We start from the raw sequence: 19,672 nt of genomic DNA, 5'->3' as shown, positions 1-19,672 counted from the left end.
AACAATCTGCATACTCTTTTTCATTCCGCCTATAAGCAATCACACAGCACAGAAACAGCACTTTTGCGTGTCCACAATGATATTGTCAAAATGATACTTGACAAAAACGATAATGCAAAACTACTGCTGCTGGACCAACGTGCCGAGTTCGACACTGTGGATCATACACTACTACTAGACCAAATGCAGAGGCTCTTTGGAATCAGAGATAAAGTTCTAGAATAGTTTTCATGCTATCTACGAGACAGGCCATACGGCGCTCAAATACTAATAAATGATTCCCTTTCAACACCAACAAAGCTGCAATTTGGCAATCCACAGGGTTCAGTGTTTCGTCCTTATATTTTCACGATGTACACAAAGCCCTTAAGCAACATCATCGCGACCTTCTGTCTCAGTCATCATCTCTAAGTCGATGATACCCAATTATACTTTCCCATTTCATCAAAACACATTGAAGAAACAAAAGAGCGACTCGCAGCATGTCTAGAAAACGTTAAAACATAGATGACAAACAACAAGCTTAAATTCAATGAGGAAAAAACTGAGCTGATTGTATTAAAAAAAGACAGGAAATGATATACCTCATCTGTCCTTCGGCGAATCTGTTATTAAAAATTCCAATGTCGTTTGAAGCCTTGGTTTCTATTTTAACACTCACCTAGACATGTACTCACACATAACAAAGTGCTGTCAGGCGGTTAATAGCGGTCTCCAATAAATGATATGCAGAATACGAATTTTTATTGATGACGACACATATAAAACACTTATCCATGCCCTTGTTACCAACCGCTTGGATTATTGTAACTCTCAGCTATACGGCCTACCAAAAGCATCGCTGTACAGACTACAGTTGATGCAAAGCAAGGCTGCTTGTATAGTTACAAGGACAAAGCCTTGGGACCATATCACACCGGTCCTCAAGTCACTACACTGGCTTCCAATAGAGAAAAGAATAATATACAAAAGTGCATGTTTTGCTTACAATTGCCTTCACCATACACCACCTGACTTGAATGCCTTGTGAGGGAATAATAATATAAACCAACTAGATCTCTGCCGCCATTTCTTCGCTAATGGAGAAAAACATCTCAAGAACAAAGTTTGCTGAGCGTGGTTTTGCATTTTCTGCTCCAGTCGCATGGGATTCTTTACCACCTAAAACCCGACAATGTGAAAGTCTATCAGTCTTCAAACGGCATCTAAAAACCAATCTTTTTCATTCTGCTTATCGTGATTCTGTGTGAACTTCGAACAAGATATGTGTGTGACTGTTGTGGTGATTTTGTAGTCGAAAGAATGAACTTGTGTGGTACCAACAAAAAAAATAACAACTATTGTAACGCACCTCTGAGCACTATTTGTGGATACCGGCTCTATATCAAATAATAATTATAATGAACTTTCCCTCAGGTAGCATTTATAAAATAATAATTATAATGACCTTTCCCTCAGGTAGCCTTTATAAAATAATGTCTCAAAAATATTAGTACAAATAATATCTTTATTTCTTAAATCAATAAGACAAGGTATGAAATATACATTTGATTCATAAATTAAATAATGATGAACTTACCCCCCCATTCCCCAACGTTTCCAACGTCCTTCACATTGTGAACATTTACTCCATCAGCAAAACACATGATCCAAATGTTTCTTTCATCAAGTAGAAGAAGTAAACCATAACATTTTGACTGTGAATTAAGCAATCAACTAGTCGAGAAGCTGAACCATTAAAACGATTTTTCCCATCGTTGATATATATATATAAGAAGGCAATGCTTAGGAGATGGAAAGTAAAGATGGCAGTACAAAGCATAATTTGAAAAAAAAATTTTTTTTGGATTTAACCAACGATGGGAAAAATCGTTTTAATGATTCAGCTTCTCGACTAGTTGATTGCTGATATATATGTATATATATATATATATATATATATATATATATATATATTTATATATATATATATATATATATATATATATATATAATATATATATATATATATAGTAGGCATCCTCCCGTCTCAAGAAACGATGGTTTGCGCCCTGTATGACTTTGGCCTCATCATTCTTGTTGAGAGCAGCGAAGGATGTGACTTAGCAGACCGATCCTTGCATGGCAGTCTCTACCGCAGTTGCTGCACATGTAGTTTGACTGTGTGTTTGGTTCTGCTGCCTCTCTATCCTCCTGCTCTCCTCTCCTCATCTCTCTTCACTCCCTCCTTCACCACATATCTCCAGCCACTGCGATCATAAGCAAGCAATTCCCATGCGTTTGAGTTGATGCCTGTCAGTTTCATGTCTCGTTTGCAGACATCATAGAAATGCAGAGCTGGACTGCTATTCACCGTACATGATGTGATTGGGTATGCACTCATCGTCCATCCTGTGTACGTGACCAAGCCATCTCAAACGTCGCTGGCAGAGCATGAGATGCATACTAAGGGAGTTCCCTCTTTCTAGCACCGTATTGTTGGTGAATCTGCCCTGCTACCTGATGCAGAGAATTCGTCGTAGACAGCAAATGAAGAAGTTTTCCAGGCGGTTCTCCTGTCTGCCATATGTTGTCTAGAATTCACTGCCGCACAGTAGGCTACTGAGTACACATGCCTGGTAGACTTTGAGTTGGGTATTCTGAAAAGTTTGTATAAAACAATGCCAGACAAAGCAAGAAAGAAAAAAATATTTAAAAAACCCCGACAAGACAAACCATCCCAAGTCGAGGCGGGCTGCTTTTTGTTGGGATGTTTTTTATTCTTGTTTTGTCTGCTGTTTTATACACACCCATTATGTCGAAGTTTACATGATGTTTAAAATTGACCTGTAACTGTAAGGGTAAGTTATAGAATTGTATTTAAAATCAGAGCATCTATTCAGGCGAATAAGATGTATTCAGTTTTTAATGTTCTAATTCCTATCATTTTTACTTTAAAAGATATACACAGAACAATTTTAATTAAATATACTCAAAGCGCTTTATAACGAGCCAAAGCCATCAGTGACACCAAACATGTAGTAGATGTGACATGGCGCCTATGTGTAAAAGGTACTCTTACATATTTTTTTTTTCGACAGACAATGCTGTTATTGGCCAGGTATTCATTTTACACCTGAGTACAGAGAGAGAATGTGAGTAAAGAGCCTTCTTCAAGGACTCCACTTTGTACTGGCTCACACCGTGACTCAAACCAGAAACTTATAGGTCAGAAGCCGAGCATCAAACCACAAAGCTCTTTAAACTTTGATTTATGGAGATTTCCTAGACATACAAATCTTACTGAATTACCGTAACTTTGTCAATAGCAATAAGGATGATTAATTCATCAACATTCCTGTTTGTTTTGGTATTGTAAACTTGAAGAAAGTAACAAGTACGTATTATGTTTTTTTTTTTTTTGGGTAGCACTTTCTGGTGATCATCTGATGATCTTCGTTAATCTCACCATCCCAGACAATATCTTAAAAATCTATGGCACTTTCATTCAACATCACATTTAGCATCAATTGCTTTTACAAATATTAAATTTTGTTATAATATTGTCAAGATAACCACTAAAATAAAAAAAAAATAAAAACAATCACTGTTTAATTATCTACCATTTTCACTTTTTGAATGCTTATTGATTGTTTGTGTCTAAAAAGCGGTCAAAATCAAAGTGTGTACAACTTTTAACTGAGAACAAGCGTCATAATAATGATAAGCTTTTTGAAACAACAGCAAGTATTTAACTAAATAACAGAGAGCTATGTGTAACGAATAATATAAAAAGGAACGTCTGTCAAGTAAGTTTCTGTGGTCATAACCTTATGAACCTCCCCCCCCCCCCCAAAAATAAAACCAACAACAAAGAAACAACAAAAAAAAAAACCAAACAAAACAACCCAATAAAAATCTGAGAAAAACGGTGACGACTTGAACGGAATGGAATAGAATGTTTAATCCATGTGGTCGGGAGAGCTCAATCCATGTCTATTGTGTTCTCCTTCTCACTCTTTGAATACATTATCTTCACATCTATCTTTGTTAATCAGGGGTATTCCATTACAATGCGTGTCAGGCCAATTATCCATCTTCATCAAATATACGTTTTAATTAAAAAACAATTACTTTTTTCTGATAGTGAGCCCTGCAAATGGGACAAGTGTTTTTAATGTCTAACATTGCCATTTCCTCTAAGGTGTTCAGACAAGTTGTATGAAAAACGTGGGAGCATGAAAGGAGAACTGTACTGCGGACTCTTTGAGTTGTAGGACATGTGGGAGTATCGTTTTGACTATGAAAAGCAGATTGTTCGTTTCTAGTTGGTTGCTTATTTCTAGTCACTGAAGATGAATTCTCTGACTCCAATATATAGTTCAAATCAGAATTAGAAAAATCTGACGGCATGCTTATTTTGGCAAGCAGTTTTTGGTCTTTTAACTTTCGAGTTTTTGTTTTTTCACCATGAGTAGTGTTCTGGGTTGATACAGAATTGTATTTCTGATCCTTAGAATCAATGTGGTGACTCTTTATTTGCGGTGATAATGATGCCCCATATGAGTGATCTGAATTCTCAGTGTTGCTTGAGTAGTCATTGTAGTAATGAAGCTCAGTGAGACAAATTGGGCAATTCTCATCGCCTCGTTGTACAGCCTGTGAAAATGAAAAGAATTATTACTTGAAAATAAAAATTAACATTATTAAAATTTTGTTTAAAATTATTTATTGGCAGCTTTTATGATATTTCAGTTTTAAAGCATGAAAACGATTTCAAAAAGGTAACTTTAAAAAGTCCTCAATCTGTTTATAGCAAAGTACATTGGATAGTAAAATCAATTTATTTAAAATCTCGGTGTAATTGTAGAGTCTAAATTCAATTTGGCAAAAAGTACTTAAAATTAATATGTGAACGTACTTTGCAAGGTAACAAGGAATTTCAACCATCTAAAGGGACTATAATAGCTAACTGGATATTTATATTTTGAAACAGATTTATTATCTAAACATTAGTATTAGTTCAAAGTTTGAATTTGCCACTGCCTAGCATTGAGGCGATATGCGTTACAGAAAAAGTTCAATTTTCTCTAATTCAAATAATGATTCCATTTAAAAAGCAGTAATTGCAATGAACTTCAATGAAGACCAAGTTATATCGCTGTTGTGCTCTTTTGTTGCCAAAATTTAGGTGCATAATTGTAAAGAGGAAAAATAGGAGAAATTATGGAGGAAATTAGGAAAAGTATAAAGAATTCAAAATACTAATATCTGACCCCACCTTCTCAAAACCAGTATTATGTTGGTGTGAATTAAATGGAGAAAACCGAGATTACAATTTAAAAAAAAAAAATAGAAGAAATTTCGATTAAATTATTCAGGGATGCCCTTTGTTAAAATTTTTAAAAGCCTGTAAATTTTCACCAAAAGACTATAAATGAAATATTCCGTGCAAAGCTTCTCTTCTTCAAATGGTATCAGTCAAATCATAGGAAAGGATACATTTCCATCTGGTTTCCTCTAATTTGTTGCCCTTAAACGACGAATACTTTCATCTTTTAAATAATTAATGCATTAACACTAAACCTGATCAGCCAGAAAAACATTTTTAAAAGCCGATTTTCCGATTTTAGCCAGAAAAATAGCTTCCCTGATTATTTGTTTTGATGATAACTAAGAATAGAGTTTCTAAATGTGACAAAAATTAGAAAGTCACATTTTAAGTCCCTTAATATTTAAAATAAAATGTTGTCATCTGAAATTCGACCTGACGCATTAGGGTTTGCAGATGATTGGTCAAAGATTAAGTACAGTACTTGCTGTACAGTTTGGAGAGAAGCCAAAAAGAGTGCTAGAATCCTAGCGTGCCAGAATCTGACGCTCATGGGAGGAAACAACTTATTAGAATTCGGTCACCCAGCTTCAGTGTGCTATAGATAGAATGAAGTTGATGTCCCTTGGGTCTTTGTTATTGTTTTTTTGCCATCCACGTTTATGAGTAGTTCTCAGTTAACTGTATTTACCAGACTATAAACGTTTAAGGTTACACATAATATTTTTGTGTGTTGGTTCGTTATATTTCTGGATGGCAATGTTGTGAGCTTCTTAGCCAAGCGCATACTATCTATATTGCAGAGTGTGCTGGAAGCCAGTGAGCACTTCATTGGCATTGATAATACAACAACATTTTTGAACATGAACAAAAATATCTGTCAGACCCTCTAAAATATATATGAGATGAAAATTGAATACCTTGAGTTGAATAGCTTCCCATTCCTGGTCTGTGATAGTCATGTGACTGGCATCCCACTGGCTGAAAATTTCCCTGCTGTGCTGCACGCTAGCATCAATTTCCTGCATGAAGGCAGCCATGTTCATGTCTAAGGATTTCACCATTCTGTCGATGATGGAACTCATCTGAAAATTGTAAGTTGATAGGAAAAATTCAGATTGATGAATAATCATAATCATTTACACAATCACCATCATTATCATCATCATTATTATCAATATTATTATTACTATTATTATTATTATTATTATTATTATTATTATTATTATTATTATTATTATTATTATTATTATTATTATCATTATCATTATCATCATCATTGTTATTATATTAACAATCATAACAATTATTATTGTTATTGTTATTATTGTTACTATTATTATTATTATTATTATTATTATTATTATTATTATTATTATTATTATTTATATTATTATTATTATTATTATTATTATTATTATTATTATTATTATTATTATTATTATTATTATTATTATTATTATTATTACAGTTCACCCCGCCTAATCACACACTCCGCTTATACGCTACACATTCCCGAAAAACATAATTTTTTCTATATAATTGCTCCACTTAATTGCAAACCATCTCTGCTTAATCGCTACACCGTGATTGGAGTGACAACCAACAGCCATATGAAATCAACGATGCTGTTCCCATTCTACTTAACTTTTCAGCCAAAGCATTCGATCAATTCATAACAATTGACAACAATAACCCATCAGCTGTAAACTGACATCTCAGGAACTACTGGACCCCCGTTCAGCCACAGAAAATACAATGCCTAGATAATAAAGATGAAGATGAATCATTACAATGTGACACATCACCCCTGACAAACACTGAAAAACTTGACATGGTAGACAAACTATGTCCATTCATCCAAGAAGAACGCTTGACAGATGATCTACCAACATGGGTGACATTGGATACAATGGTCTATAAACAGCTTGCACAGAAAAGAAATGTCACATCTTGTTGTTGATAAAATATGAACAAGAAAAGATTTTAAAAAAAAATAAATAAATAAAATATATATAAAATGAAAAGAAGAAGAAAAACACCACATAAAAAAACACAAACCTAAGTAAGTAAATAAATAAATAAATTTTGAGGTCATGTCTAGAACATGATAGTCCCAAGTCCGTAGAAAACACATGAAAGCTGGTGCTTAGATGCTATTTTTAGCTTCTCCGCTTAGTCGACTGTATTATTATTATCAACATTATCATATTACCATTATTATTATTACTATTATTATTATTATTATTATTATTATTATTATTATTATTATTATTATTATTATTATTATTATTATTATTATTATTATAATTATCATTATTATAATATTACCATCATCATTATGATCATTTATTGAGGGATGAGATTGTTTGACTAAAATGAAATGGATAAATTGCCTCCAAAAAAGTAAGATTTTTTTGGGGGAATATTATCGTTAAAAAAGGGGAAAAAATATAAATACTAACTTTCTCTTCATAAAACTTTTTACGAAGCATTGGATCTTTAGGGGGAACTGTGGCTCTCAAATTTTTGTACCATGATCTGACAACATAACCTCTCCACATTGACTGAATTCTGGAAATGCACAAAATTTCATTTTGCAATTTAAGATGTTGGAATGAACAAGACCTTGACAACTGCAATTAAAGTCTCAATTATAAAATTTGATTTAATCATGTACAGCCTATTTTTTTATTGTCGAAAATGAACATGACATTTTAAGCTATTAGAAAACTACCCTTAAAACTTTGTAGGCATTAATATGATTGTTAAAATGGGTCAATCTTGACCTACATGTTAAGGGTTGCTGTTAGCTAAAAACTCCATGTAAAGTGCTTTGAGCATGTTTAGTGGATATTGCGTTACTTAACTGCTCAAGAATGCAGAAATGAATACAGAGTTACAATTTCTTATAGTCGATAAATCATCGAAAATATAACCACACCCTTTAAATTTCTTTTTCATATTTTTTTAAAAAAACATTTCCATAAACCTATTTGTGATTATCATATTTATTTTTTAGAATATACTATTATTGACTGGAGCCACTTAGATAACTTCATATTGAATAAAATTATGTCAATTAAATAATTTTGGGAATGGCATCTGTAATAATTGTTTTGCTCTTTAAAAAAAACCCCAACAAAATCCGAAAAACATGCTACTGTGCGAGATCATATTGCAGAGTCAATTCAATGTATCTCTTTCATTAGATCTTTGTCTCTCTCTCTCTCTCTCTCTCTCTCTCTCTCTCTCTCTCTCTCTCTCTCTCTCTCTTGTGCCCTCCACATCTATCTGACAAGTAAAGTCTCATTTCAATAACACGCATGTCTCGTACCTAGAGCTTTATTGTATATAGGATTGGGCGCCATATAAATAAATTTCATTATTATTATTATTACCTTGTAGCACATTTGTGCCTGTGAACCCTCGCCCCTTCATGAATGACTCTGGTCTGATATTGTTCATGTCGACACATGGGACAGGTCTTGCGGCCAGAGAATCGCTCAAAAGCTTGAAGACATGCCTTAAATTTAAAACAAAAATCAATTTGTGACCCATTCCTAAAACGTATGATGACCGGGTTACTAATGATTTAAATTAAAGTCTAAATAATGAAGAGGCTCAACTAAATTCAATAATATATTTAAAGTGAGAAGAAGGAATTGCTTTGTGACCCATCGTTTTAGAGTAGTACCATGTTGGGATCAAATAGGTGCTGGAAATTAACCAGTAGATTTTTGACCAATCGAAACATGGAATGTGTGACACACCTTCACATGTGCTTAAAAACAAAGTTGGTTGTTTATAAACAACAATGTGAATGATATAGACCGTTCTCTGATCATTGTTATTGTTTTTATACCGCAAAAGAGTGACTAGTTATCACATGAGTTTCTCGATCATATTATAAATGTTTAAATTTACACAATGGTTTTCTGTGTTGGTTCCTACTGATCAAGCGGTGAAACAGTGTGTATTTTACTTAGACGCATGCCATCGATAGTAAAACCTGTGTAGTTTGCTGTTTACCAATCACTGCATTGTTTACATTATGACGACAGTCCGAGAGGCATGGTTATCCAGGTGTCTATTGCATTTAAAGCCACAAATATGAAACTTGATTTGTTTCTATTCCTAATGCTGGAGAATACATACAATTTTTTATATTGCAAAAAACTAGGGGTGTGATTCATCCTGACATAATACCTTTTTGAGACAAATGTTCACATTTTCTTAAACTGAAAACTCAAATTTCTTTGATCAAATGCAATTAATATTCTGATGAATTCAATAATCTGCATCAGATTCATTCCAACACAATTTTTCCATACATGAAATTTAAAACCGGAAAGAAAAGGATTGAGAACAGTTATGATAAATAGTAGTATGTTCGAACCTGACTACTCATACTACAGAAGAAATCGCTAACAATTTGGATAGAATTTTTGGAATTGCAACAATTCAAAGACATGACAGAACACCAAAAATTCCCATGCAGGTTTGGGAGTGCTCAATGTCTATGTTGCCTTGTGGCCTTTCCACTTCGTCTTTTTCTATATTGGCATATAAAGCCCATGTTGATTTCTGTTGTCGCTCTTCTGCAAATAAATATAGGAAAAATCATGAGATAAGAGAAATGAGAAAAATACCTTGTGAAAGACATGAGTACAGGATAGCAGGACTTGGTCCTGCGTTCCAAAATCTTCTTTGCAAATGACACAGGGCTCCCCTGAGTCATCTCTCTTGTTGGATTTATTCTTTATCTCTGACCACTCAGTTTCTGACAGCAACGGTTTTGGCGCATTTACCAAACCAAACTTCTGGGCTGTTAAAAGAGAAAAAAAAGGAATTGAGCAAAATGGCTTCTACCTATAATTCCGAAAATGGACAAAATAAATTTTGTTTGGGTAAGAAAAATCTATTTTTGTTTTGGGTGGGTGCGAAGTTTCAAAGAAAATTTTGAAAATGGCAATTGTTAGAACACACTACATCACATGTAACCAGGCCTTGTTTGATCCCAAAATACATTGAATGACTTTGGATCTCATTGTCAATCAAACAATGGTTAGGAAGAGAGTCTGTTATTAGATCTTGCGGTTATTGGTCTGTTGTAGACAAGAATCCTATTCATGGGATATCAAGCGTACTATCCCGTCCATTCCACACTACAAAACTGAGGATGTACACTCAGTGTCACAACTACTCCATGTAAAATTATGATTTCTTAAATAGCCAGAATTAGATAGACAATATTTGCATTTTGCATGAAAGGGTAGCAAAATGTGAAATTTTAAAACAAAATCTTTTAACCAATGTCACCTTTCAATCGCCACGGAAATGAAAAATGGTGATAAATAATGTGATATAAAGTTGGTTTGATAAAGATCTGAAAAAAAGTGTATAAAATAGTACCAGACAAAGCAAGAAAGAAAAATACAAGCTGGTATCACGTCTGACTGACGATCAGGTCTGAGGTTCGATCCCCAGTCGAGAAAGTCTAATTTTTGGGGATTGTATTTTTTTTCTTGTATTTTTCACTCTGGCTTTGTCAGGCTTCCTAATTACTCAATGTTAGTTTGACTTACCAAGAGTAAGAGGTGGTGGTTGTTTATCCAAGACATATTCTACTTCCTCTTTCTCTTTCCTTATAGGAGGTAACTTTTTTCCTTTAATTGAACATAAACATGAAATATTTGAACAATTAGATTTCGTCCATCCGAATAATACAATAAAATTCTTAAGAGAATGAAAATAACCGGGGAGGATAACTAAAAATGTACCGTAATTATTTTTAGAAATGTTTTATCTGTGAATATATCTAAAAAAAAAGATAAAATAAACATATTATGAACATTTGTTAGTTTCCATTTTCGACAAATAATCCAGTAACATTGGATTTTTAGACAACTTGTTTGAAACTCTCTCTAATGACAGATTTTTTTCAGCGAGACATCAAAAGCGAACAGCTTAAAACTTTCAGTGATATTATTGAGATAAATTTGGCAGCAATCATGTTTCAACTCTATCTCAATCTATGTGCAAAAGGTTCCATTCTCTACAAGCAATGGACCTTGTGTGGCTATGTGGTCTAGTGGTATGATACTCAACTCGGGACAGAAAGGTCATGGGTTTGAGTACCGCTCTCAGTGGTGCATAGTTGAGTCCTTGGAAAAGGCTCTGACTCACATTCTCTCATCGGGGGTAAAATGAGTACGTGAACATAAACAGTGTCAGAAAAATTGTAATATAGCCTAACAGTTCTGCCCTACATGTTAAATGTTGCTGCTGGCTCGGAATGTTGCGTATAGCTTTTTGAACACGTTTAGTGGATAATGTGCAATATAAATGCTCAAGTTTCTTTTGTTTTTTGGGTTGTTTTTTTCTCTCTTTTTTTTTGGTACTAATCACAAAGATTTTATTATAAAGGAGGAAATGTGTGAGATAAATATTCTTGAATTCCAGCACATGTATGTTGATTTAAATTCAATATCATGGAGTTAAAATTACCGAGGGTATTTTAGCAACATTAGTAGCAAGCGTGTGACAAATTTTTGAGATAATGCGGAATTTAGCTAACATTAAAATTAAAATTGATACATTGCTTAAACAAGTGCAGCTTTGTGGTCCATTGGCATGACCAACATGACACTTGCCTTTGCCCCACAGGTCCCTGTTTGAGTCACACCCTGGGCAAAGTGGAGTCCTAATTAAAGTGCTTTACTCACATTTGCTCGATATACTCAGGTGTGAAAGAGTACCTGACAGGTAACAGAATTTTATCTGTTGAAAAAGTGGCTATATCCTCTCTCATGTCAATCATTGCTGTTGACTTGGGACCCCATGTAAAAGACTTAGAGCAAGATATTGTATTATAAAAACCATTTTCTATTTTTTGACATATTTCCAACTTTAACCCCCTCCCCTCCCGCCGGCAATAAAATCATTTAAAAAGCTAGGCATAAAAGTGTGAGAGCATAATATCAATAGTCAAAGGATTTAAAAACCCCCAAAAAACTGCCTATTCTTGTATTAAAACAACCATTCTTCCTTAATCTAAAGCAAGGAAAACGTACCTCTGTTGAAGCCTGTATCTATCACACTTTTAATCTCTTTTTTCTGTTTGGCTTTAGCAGCTGGGCCGAGACCAACTTTCTTCGGTCCAAACTTTGGCCCCAGACTAATGGATCTGGACCAGTGATCTTGCAGTGCTACGGCTGTCAGTGCAATACTCGAAGACCCAATGACCTGGGGAAAATATAAACTAAAGCTTTAAAGTGAAAATAATAAGAAAAATATGAAATCTTTTTCGTTCTGCTCGAATTGATAGAGTAGAGGACACACTTGTAGTAGATAAATGATTGAATACATAAATAAATAAATAAATAAATAAAATAAAAAAAAAAAATAAATAAATGAAGAATGAATAAATAAATAATAGATAAATAAATAAATAAATTAATGAAAAAATAAACGCAAAAATAGTGAAATCGGTCACAGCAAAATCAAAGGGACTTGGTTATCTATTCTGATTCAGAGACAATTAACTTGGTTTAGGCATTAAGATGTTTCCAAATTGTCTCACTTGAGTCATGAAGTAAAAATTAATTACAAACAATAAGTTAAGATGAATTTATAACATCAATGACGTTTGAATCAGTAGCAGTGTAAAAAGTTAATGAGAAGCAAACATAATGGCTCTGCAGAATATTTGAAGAGAGTGTTTCCATATATTTACCTAATTCAATGTGCTTCAAGATTCATACTGATTTATCAAATTACCATGGACAGATAAAAAAGTTAAACAGGTCCATGATTTGACGAACTTGTAAAAGCATTGTTTTGACAAAGGATATTACTATTAAGTCTTTCAGTCACTAGGTACAAAATTACATAGATTTTAACCCATTTGTAACTGTCAAAAATGGACAAAAACAATTGCCATGCTTAATATTCTCTTTCCACCAGATCTAGTTAGACCTAGGAACCCAACCATTTCTCAAGAGTCAACGCATGGCGTGCAAGAATACGAAATTGTGTGATAATGGCTATGATTAAAACATGCCTGTATTAGCCAAGATTGCAGTGCAAGAATCAGAGCTCTGGTCATTGAACTACAGTCAGCCACAACGCCATGATCCAAATTCAAGTTCATTTTGTCATCTTGCTTTATGAAACTTGACAAAGACGAACAGCATTGGAAAAAGACAAAACAGGTTAACAGGAGACAAAAAAGATGTGAAAAAAGAAAACATCTGTCCACAGACGCTCTCCATAAGCTGACACACATTTGGCTTAAAAACAATATACTGAACAGAAAAAAAAAAATAAAGCTATACAAGAGCCTTGTTAAATCAGTACTTATTTACAACTGTGCAAAAAGATCAACTAGATGCCTTCCAAAGCAAACAGCTCAGGAAAATTCTAAATATCCACTACCCAACCAAAATAAGTAATAAATTTTTCATCCTGATTTTATGCGGACATCTTGTTATGTTGTTAGAAAAGCTATTCCTTTAGCTTTAGATCACAGTTACTTTGACTTTTGTTCTTTATAATTTCTAACTGGACTTTCAATTGATCTATGATTTTGTCTTTCTCGTCAAATAAAGCGGGTTTAGACTACTTTATTTACTTTAGTAATACTATTTTACCATTATTGTTATTTTCATTTGCATCGATTATAAGTAATCATCAACAATTAAAATAATTTTTAAAAAAATCAAAAACCAGACCGAGTCTAAATTATCTGTTGATTACAAATGCGCATTGGAATTCGAGTAGTCCAAATAGCCACAGGAGACAATTCATTCAGACTCGAGTCCGAATAGCCGCAGCCATTAAATAAACAAACCCCTGGTGAAAATACAAATTGAAAGAGATGCTACACAGAGGAGCTTACGGAATTTTTCTTGACATTTTTTCACAAACAACTCAATATCAAATTGAGATTTTCAACAGACTTGTGATTGTGACACTTCATTTCACTTGTGTGACTTGTGTGACCCGAGCCCGAAGTTAATAAGTCGTTGGCCTCCGGTCAGTGAAAAATAGTGATCCAGAACAGGCTTCAAGTTATTTTCACAGTGAAAATCCATTAATATGTATAGAATAGTAGTCTTTTAATTTGGCTTAAATTAAAATAGACGGAGTTTGAAGTTCGTTGACAAGTTTGCCTCAAGCCAGCGTTTTGAATAGGGATGAGTTGGCGTATGAATGAAACTTTGAATTCAATTGTGATTTTTACCTTTGGGTCGTTTCTATTACTTGCCATTGCGTTGCTTCAATTAGCGATGAGCAATGTTAAAGTACGTGGGACTTGCCACACGTTGTTTTTATCTGTATTCCATATAGTGCTTAGGCCACTGGGACCCCCCCTCCCCCCCCTTTGGGAGTTTATGCCACTATGTTTTTCAAATAATAGAACTTATTGGCCATACAAATTCCACTGTTACCGTAAAAATAAGTGTCATTTAAGAGAGTTATGGCTCTTTGAAAAAAGTGAGTTGTGTCCCCTTGCAAAAAAAGAGACAACATTTCTTTCAAAGGCTCTGGAGACTACAATATTAATTCAAATATATGCAAATTGGGTATCAAACTGAAGGAAATTGAATATACTATCAAACTATGTGCACAAGCTTTCAATTTGTAAATATTATATAGATTCACAGAAAGTTGAAACAATTTGTCAGTAATCTCATGAAGTGTCATATCTAAACTTATGGGCTATTTCATTGTTTTACACAAAAATTATTTTAAATATGGCCAAAAACAGCATGTTCATTAAAAATGTAGCACTGAAGAAAGCTATGGCCCAAGCCTCAACAACAACCTTCATATTTCTACGTCACAGGAAAAACTAAAAGTGTACGCAACCCTTAAATTTTTCTCCACTTTGTGGGATGCCAAATTCATCATAATTTTCATTCTTTTTAAACATGGTATTGATGTCCAGTTGTCACATTTAAAAGTAAGTTGAAGGTGTGGTAAAAACAATAGATATATCATGAAAAAAGACTAATTTGTTCACAACCCAAGTGAAGCATCATTACCGAAGACTTTTGAACGAAATCGCATTGTTATATTATGAAGAATAATTGATACTCAAAAGGGATTCTTGATTCAAGATGCAGTAAGTACATAAAAACAATATCCTTATGTGTTTTGCAAACATGCTTTACTCCTTAACAGTTTGCACTGCTCACCAATTTATTACATATCCTCATCATCAGTAGCAAAATCCTCTTCGTCCTCTGAAGTGTCGTCAAGGAAATCACTGTCAAAGCTATCACTACCATCCTCGGCATATGTATCTTCGTCAGTACTGGTGCAGCTTTCTTCATACACAATTTCCTGCAACTCATCTGGAATGAAAGCATCTTTGAACCACTGTACTTCCAATTCATTTGCAGAATTTCTCTGCCAACCGTTATCCTCTGGTTTTGGAATGCTAGGATTCTGGCACACTGCATTCCTCCAAATGAGAGTTTGAAAGTTGGCTCTTGATATGTGCAGTGACAATACTTGACTACAAGGAGGCATCTGACACAGATCAATTCCACCACTGCATGAGATGGTACCTTTCTTTCCTTTGAAACGCTGGCGAACTATGTCATACCTCACTTTGTTGACACTTGTGCATGAGGTTTTGCCATACAGCTTGCACACAAATGACTCTAACACGAGACAGTCATTACTCGAAACAGCTGCTGATGTTCCAAATCTGGAGAACAGAATTCTAGGATCTTCCTCCTTTTGAAGAAATTTTAGAGCTTTCAGTTTTCCTTGCCCACCAAAGCAACTTGTTGTGTCACAGCCTGTGAATGCATGGACACCAAGTAATGCATCACACATCTGTTTAGACAAAGTCTTTGCTATCTGAGAGACATTGATTTGTCGCCTGTTGTTGCCACAGCCAGTATAAAAAATCAGGGTCTTTCCAATTTCTCTGAGAATGAAAGGAGAAGTAAGAAGACTTCCGTGTCTGGTGATCTGACAACAATTGTTTCACAGTTTGGTTGGCGGGAAGCATATTGACAGTGCAGTATAATTCGTGTGTCTGCCTCTTCCTGTGATGAGTAGAGATCTAGACAAGGTACAGCTGTGGTAAATTCATCCGTGTCACTGTAAAGTAAGGTGCATCTCTCTTCACAGACAAAGAAGATTTCCCTGTTTCTCAGTTTCTTTGCATATTCGTTACTTTCCCATTCCTTGAGGAGAAACCTGATAAGGGATCTTTTGTTATCAACGCAGCTGAGAAATTATTTCCAACGTCTGGGCACTGTTGTTTCAGATCCTCTTAACAAGTATGCATTATCTTCAGAAGATCCTCTCCTCAATCTCTCACAACCTTTGATTGAATCTTCTATGTAAGTATCAGTCACAAAGTGTACACAAGCTGCTTGTGGTAAGGAGGAAAATGTAAGTTTGGCTACTTCACCAAATGTATTTGGGATTGCTGACAGAGTTTGTAACAGTGCATTGCCATCAACAATGTAAACGGTGTTTGTTTTTGTTTTTGCATAATCCTCGAACATTAATGAATTGTCAGGCGTGAGCTTGTGCAACAGAGTTGCTTTGTTGGTCTTCAGAGGTAAACCATCTGATGAAGCCAGCGACCATGGAGTAGGTGTTAGAGGATATTGAAGAACTTTTTGAAGATCAACACTGTGCTCTTGGGACAAAACAAGAAGCTGGCCAAATAAATTTCTTTGTGCCTTGATTTTGACCACGTTCATGTCTTTTTTCACTGTTACCACTTTCCTCAATGATGCAAATGTCTTGGTCTTGTTCCTTTCTAATGGCTTGTGAAATTCTACAGTCTTTTCCTTCAGTCTGTCTTCAACAAAACTTTCAAACAATCTTTTTCCTGTTTTTTCCACGGCCAGCAGGTCATCAGCAACATCCTCTTGCACTTTTATTCCAGAAGCTAGACTGACCAGACCATCTTCAACTTCAAAGGGATTGATAAATGCTGAAAATGCCTGGAGGATCTTTTGCACTCGCTTTTCACTTTGTCTTTTTTCTGCAAGGCTCAATTCTTTGTGGGTGTCTATATCTATACAGTTGTTGTTGCTGATCATTCTTTGGGTTGCTGATACATATTCTGCTCGATTGTGTCTTGTTACACTCCAACGGTAATAGCTTGGAAGACTCTTGCTGAACCCAACAATACCTCCTTTTGTCTTTGCATGTTTGTTTATAGTTTGTCCAATGGTCACATCAACTGCTATTCTTCCAGCAGGCGTCCTTGATCTGGAGACACTAAATCCATTATCTTGTAACATTTCTTCTGCCCCTGGGTGGGAATGAATCAGGTTGGCTAGTGACACAAAATATACACTGAGATACTTGGCATAATTGTGGTGATTCATGGTAAAAAGCAGTGGGCACAGTTCTTTTAAAAAAGATATATGAAGAAGAAAGTTTTTTGTCTTTGTAGCTCGCAGAAACTGGAGGAGAAGCCAAACTCTGTCCATGTATTGGATCCAGTATTGTGCAGTTTTTCCGTACTTTCCTGAGCGGACACTCTCTTTGAAGGCTTCATACTGGGAAAATAACTCAGCATACACAGTTGACTGGAGAATTTTATTAGCTCTATGGCTTGAAATTCCTTCGGTGAATTCCTTTATGTAAGACATGAGGTCTTTAATGAGTTTTGAATCCGTGTCCTGCTCAAATTTTGCAAGCAGAAGCCTCTCTAGAGCCTCCAAAACAGACACATGCACTCGTATAGCCCTGTTGTAGTTTTTTCCACTCATAACCCTATCCATAGAACCATGTGCACATAGCCCTGCTTCAGTCACAATTTCTTCAAAACCAGATCCACTTTGGAACTTTCCCAGGGCACCAAGATATGAAATTATGGTGTGAAAGACACCCAGGTGAATAAATGACTGTTTTGTAAAGCTGTGGGTTTTGCCAGACAATATCGTAAGCTTTCTTTGCTACAGCAAGGTCAAATGTTACAAATGTATATGTGTTATATGCCCATTAATCATGCCTGAATTGTGCTAGTACAAAATTCCTCTTGTTTATTTATCACTGAAAGGAAGCAAATACACTGTAATATATATTTTTTAAATATTATAGAGAAAATGGCTATCAAAGATTTAAAAACCCTATATAGCTTTGTAAAATATTTTATGATATGAGGCAAAAAATGAGAAATGACAATAAAATTCCACTATTTATTGCATTTAAAGCAATTTTAGGGTGATAAACAATCATTTTATGCACAAAAATGAGTTCACCAAAAATTGCACCCGATGACCTTTCAAGGGCCATAACTCCTGTAAATGATACTTGAAAAAACTGTAACACCCGGATTAATTTGTGTTATATGTCCCTGAAGCATGCCTGAATTGTGCTAGTGCAAAATCCCTCTTGTTTATTCATCCTGAAGGGAAACAAGTACACTGTAATAGATTTTTTTTCAAATTATAGAGAAAATGGCTATCAAAGATTTAAAAACGCTATATGGCTTTGTAAAATATTTTATGATATGAGGCAAAAAATGAGAAATTACAATAAAATTCCATTATTGATTGTATGTGAAACAATTTTAAGGTGATAAACAACCATTTTATGCACAAAAACGATTTCACAAAAAATTGCACCTAATGACCTTTCAAGGGCCGTAACTCTCGTAAATGACACTTGAAAAAACGGTAACACCCGGATTAATACTCAAGATATATTGCTGTTTCAGAAAAACCATGTGGCGAAAACTCCCCCAGGGGGGGGAGGGTTTCGCCCACTGGCCCATGCACTAATATTATAATTTTAGACTTCTTCTAATTTCAATCAAACAGAAAGCAAGCGTCCCAAACAACGGAAATTGTGGAAGAAAACGAAAATAAAAAACTGACACCGGCAAAGGCATAGAGTAAAATTTAAATGATAAAAAAAAGGAATGAAAAAATAATTGTCAATAAATTTGACTGTGGTTAAATTTGGTAGAGTATATAAATGAGAAGAAATGCTTGTCATTTCTTGTAACTATCAGATATTTTTTGTGTTCTTGATGGTATGGAATTCTACATATAATACTAATCCCGTTAACCATTCATTAGCTTTGAGGCCCTCTTAATTTTTGATAGTTTTTAAAACTAATTTTGCAAATCATTTTGAAATATTTCTTCGCTAATTTTTCTTTCCAATTGTCATAATTTCAATAAAATTGTTTTGATCGGCTACTGAAGGTTTTCAATAAATGATATGGCGAAGTAAGTTGAGAAAAGCTGAAAACCTTTACCTAAACTAAACCTCAGCTGTTGCTAGCGCTCAAAACGTTGTATGCAAATTGAAAAGGTCAGGCTGGTGGAAAATGGCCGACCAAATCATTTGTTTTCCCTTGTT

General features: G+C 34.6%; 2 protein-coding genes across 3 annotated transcripts in view; one reads left to right on the top strand and one right to left on the bottom strand.

Annotated features, from left to right (window-relative positions):
• Nucleotides 1-3,911: 3,911 nt before the first annotated feature.
• LOC144957435 (RING finger protein 32-like) lies at nt 3,912-19,130 on the bottom strand. 2 transcript variants are annotated; one of them, XM_078888699.1, is made up of 9 exons: nt 19,001-19,130; nt 14,559-14,715; nt 12,388-12,559; nt 10,900-10,980; nt 9,964-10,139; nt 8,713-8,837; nt 7,777-7,885; nt 6,232-6,396; nt 3,912-4,638 (listed from the first exon to the last, which is right to left on the bottom strand). In XM_078888699.1, the coding sequence occupies exons 2-9, from the start codon at nt 14,583-14,585 to the stop codon at nt 4,099-4,101; spliced, it is 1,395 nt and encodes a 464-aa protein (XP_078744825.1). In that variant the 5' UTR covers nt 14,586-14,715; nt 19,001-19,130; the 3' UTR covers nt 3,912-4,098. The 2 variants fall into 2 exon arrangements, with proteins under 2 accessions (XP_078744825.1, XP_078744824.1); XM_078888698.1 differs by lacking the exons at nt 14,559-14,715; nt 19,001-19,130 and adding an exon at nt 13,377-13,505.
• Nucleotides 19,131-19,599: 469 nt separating this feature from the next.
• The window catches only part of LOC144958291 (serine/threonine-protein kinase DCLK1-like), an 84,314-nt gene continuing 84,241 nt past the window's right edge, over nt 19,600-19,672 (top strand). The window contains exon 1 of the mRNA XM_078890166.1: nt 19,600-19,672. This exon is cut by the window's right edge and continues 48 nt beyond it. The gene's annotated coding sequence lies outside the window, so the exon portion shown is untranslated.

Source organism: Berghia stephanieae, chromosome 12 (assembly GCF_034508935.2).
Source record: "Berghia stephanieae isolate SIO BIC M18660-M18661 chromosome 12, UCSD_Bste_1.3, whole genome shotgun sequence".
Lineage (NCBI taxonomy): Eukaryota > Metazoa > Mollusca > Gastropoda > Nudibranchia > Aeolidiidae > Berghia > Berghia stephanieae.
Note: the sequence above shows the minus strand (reverse complement) of the source record. Positions and strands in the feature narration are given on the sequence as shown.

What these genes read in the sequence shown, in the direction of transcription:
- LOC144957435 (XM_078888698.1), bottom strand. Translation starts at nt 13,466, where the DNA reads ATGAACTTGAATTTGGATCATGGCGTTGTGGCTGACTGTAGTTCAATG. An exon ending in TGCAATCTTGGCTAATACAG is followed by an intron (nt 12,560 to 13,376) that starts GCATGTTTTAAT and finishes TATTTTCCCCAG; the next exon opens with GTCATTGGGTCTTCGAGTAT. An exon ending in GTACTCATGTCTTTCACAAG is followed by an intron (nt 8,838 to 9,963) that starts GTATTTTTCTCA and finishes TTTAAATTTAAG; the next exon opens with GCATGTCTTCAAGCTTTTGA.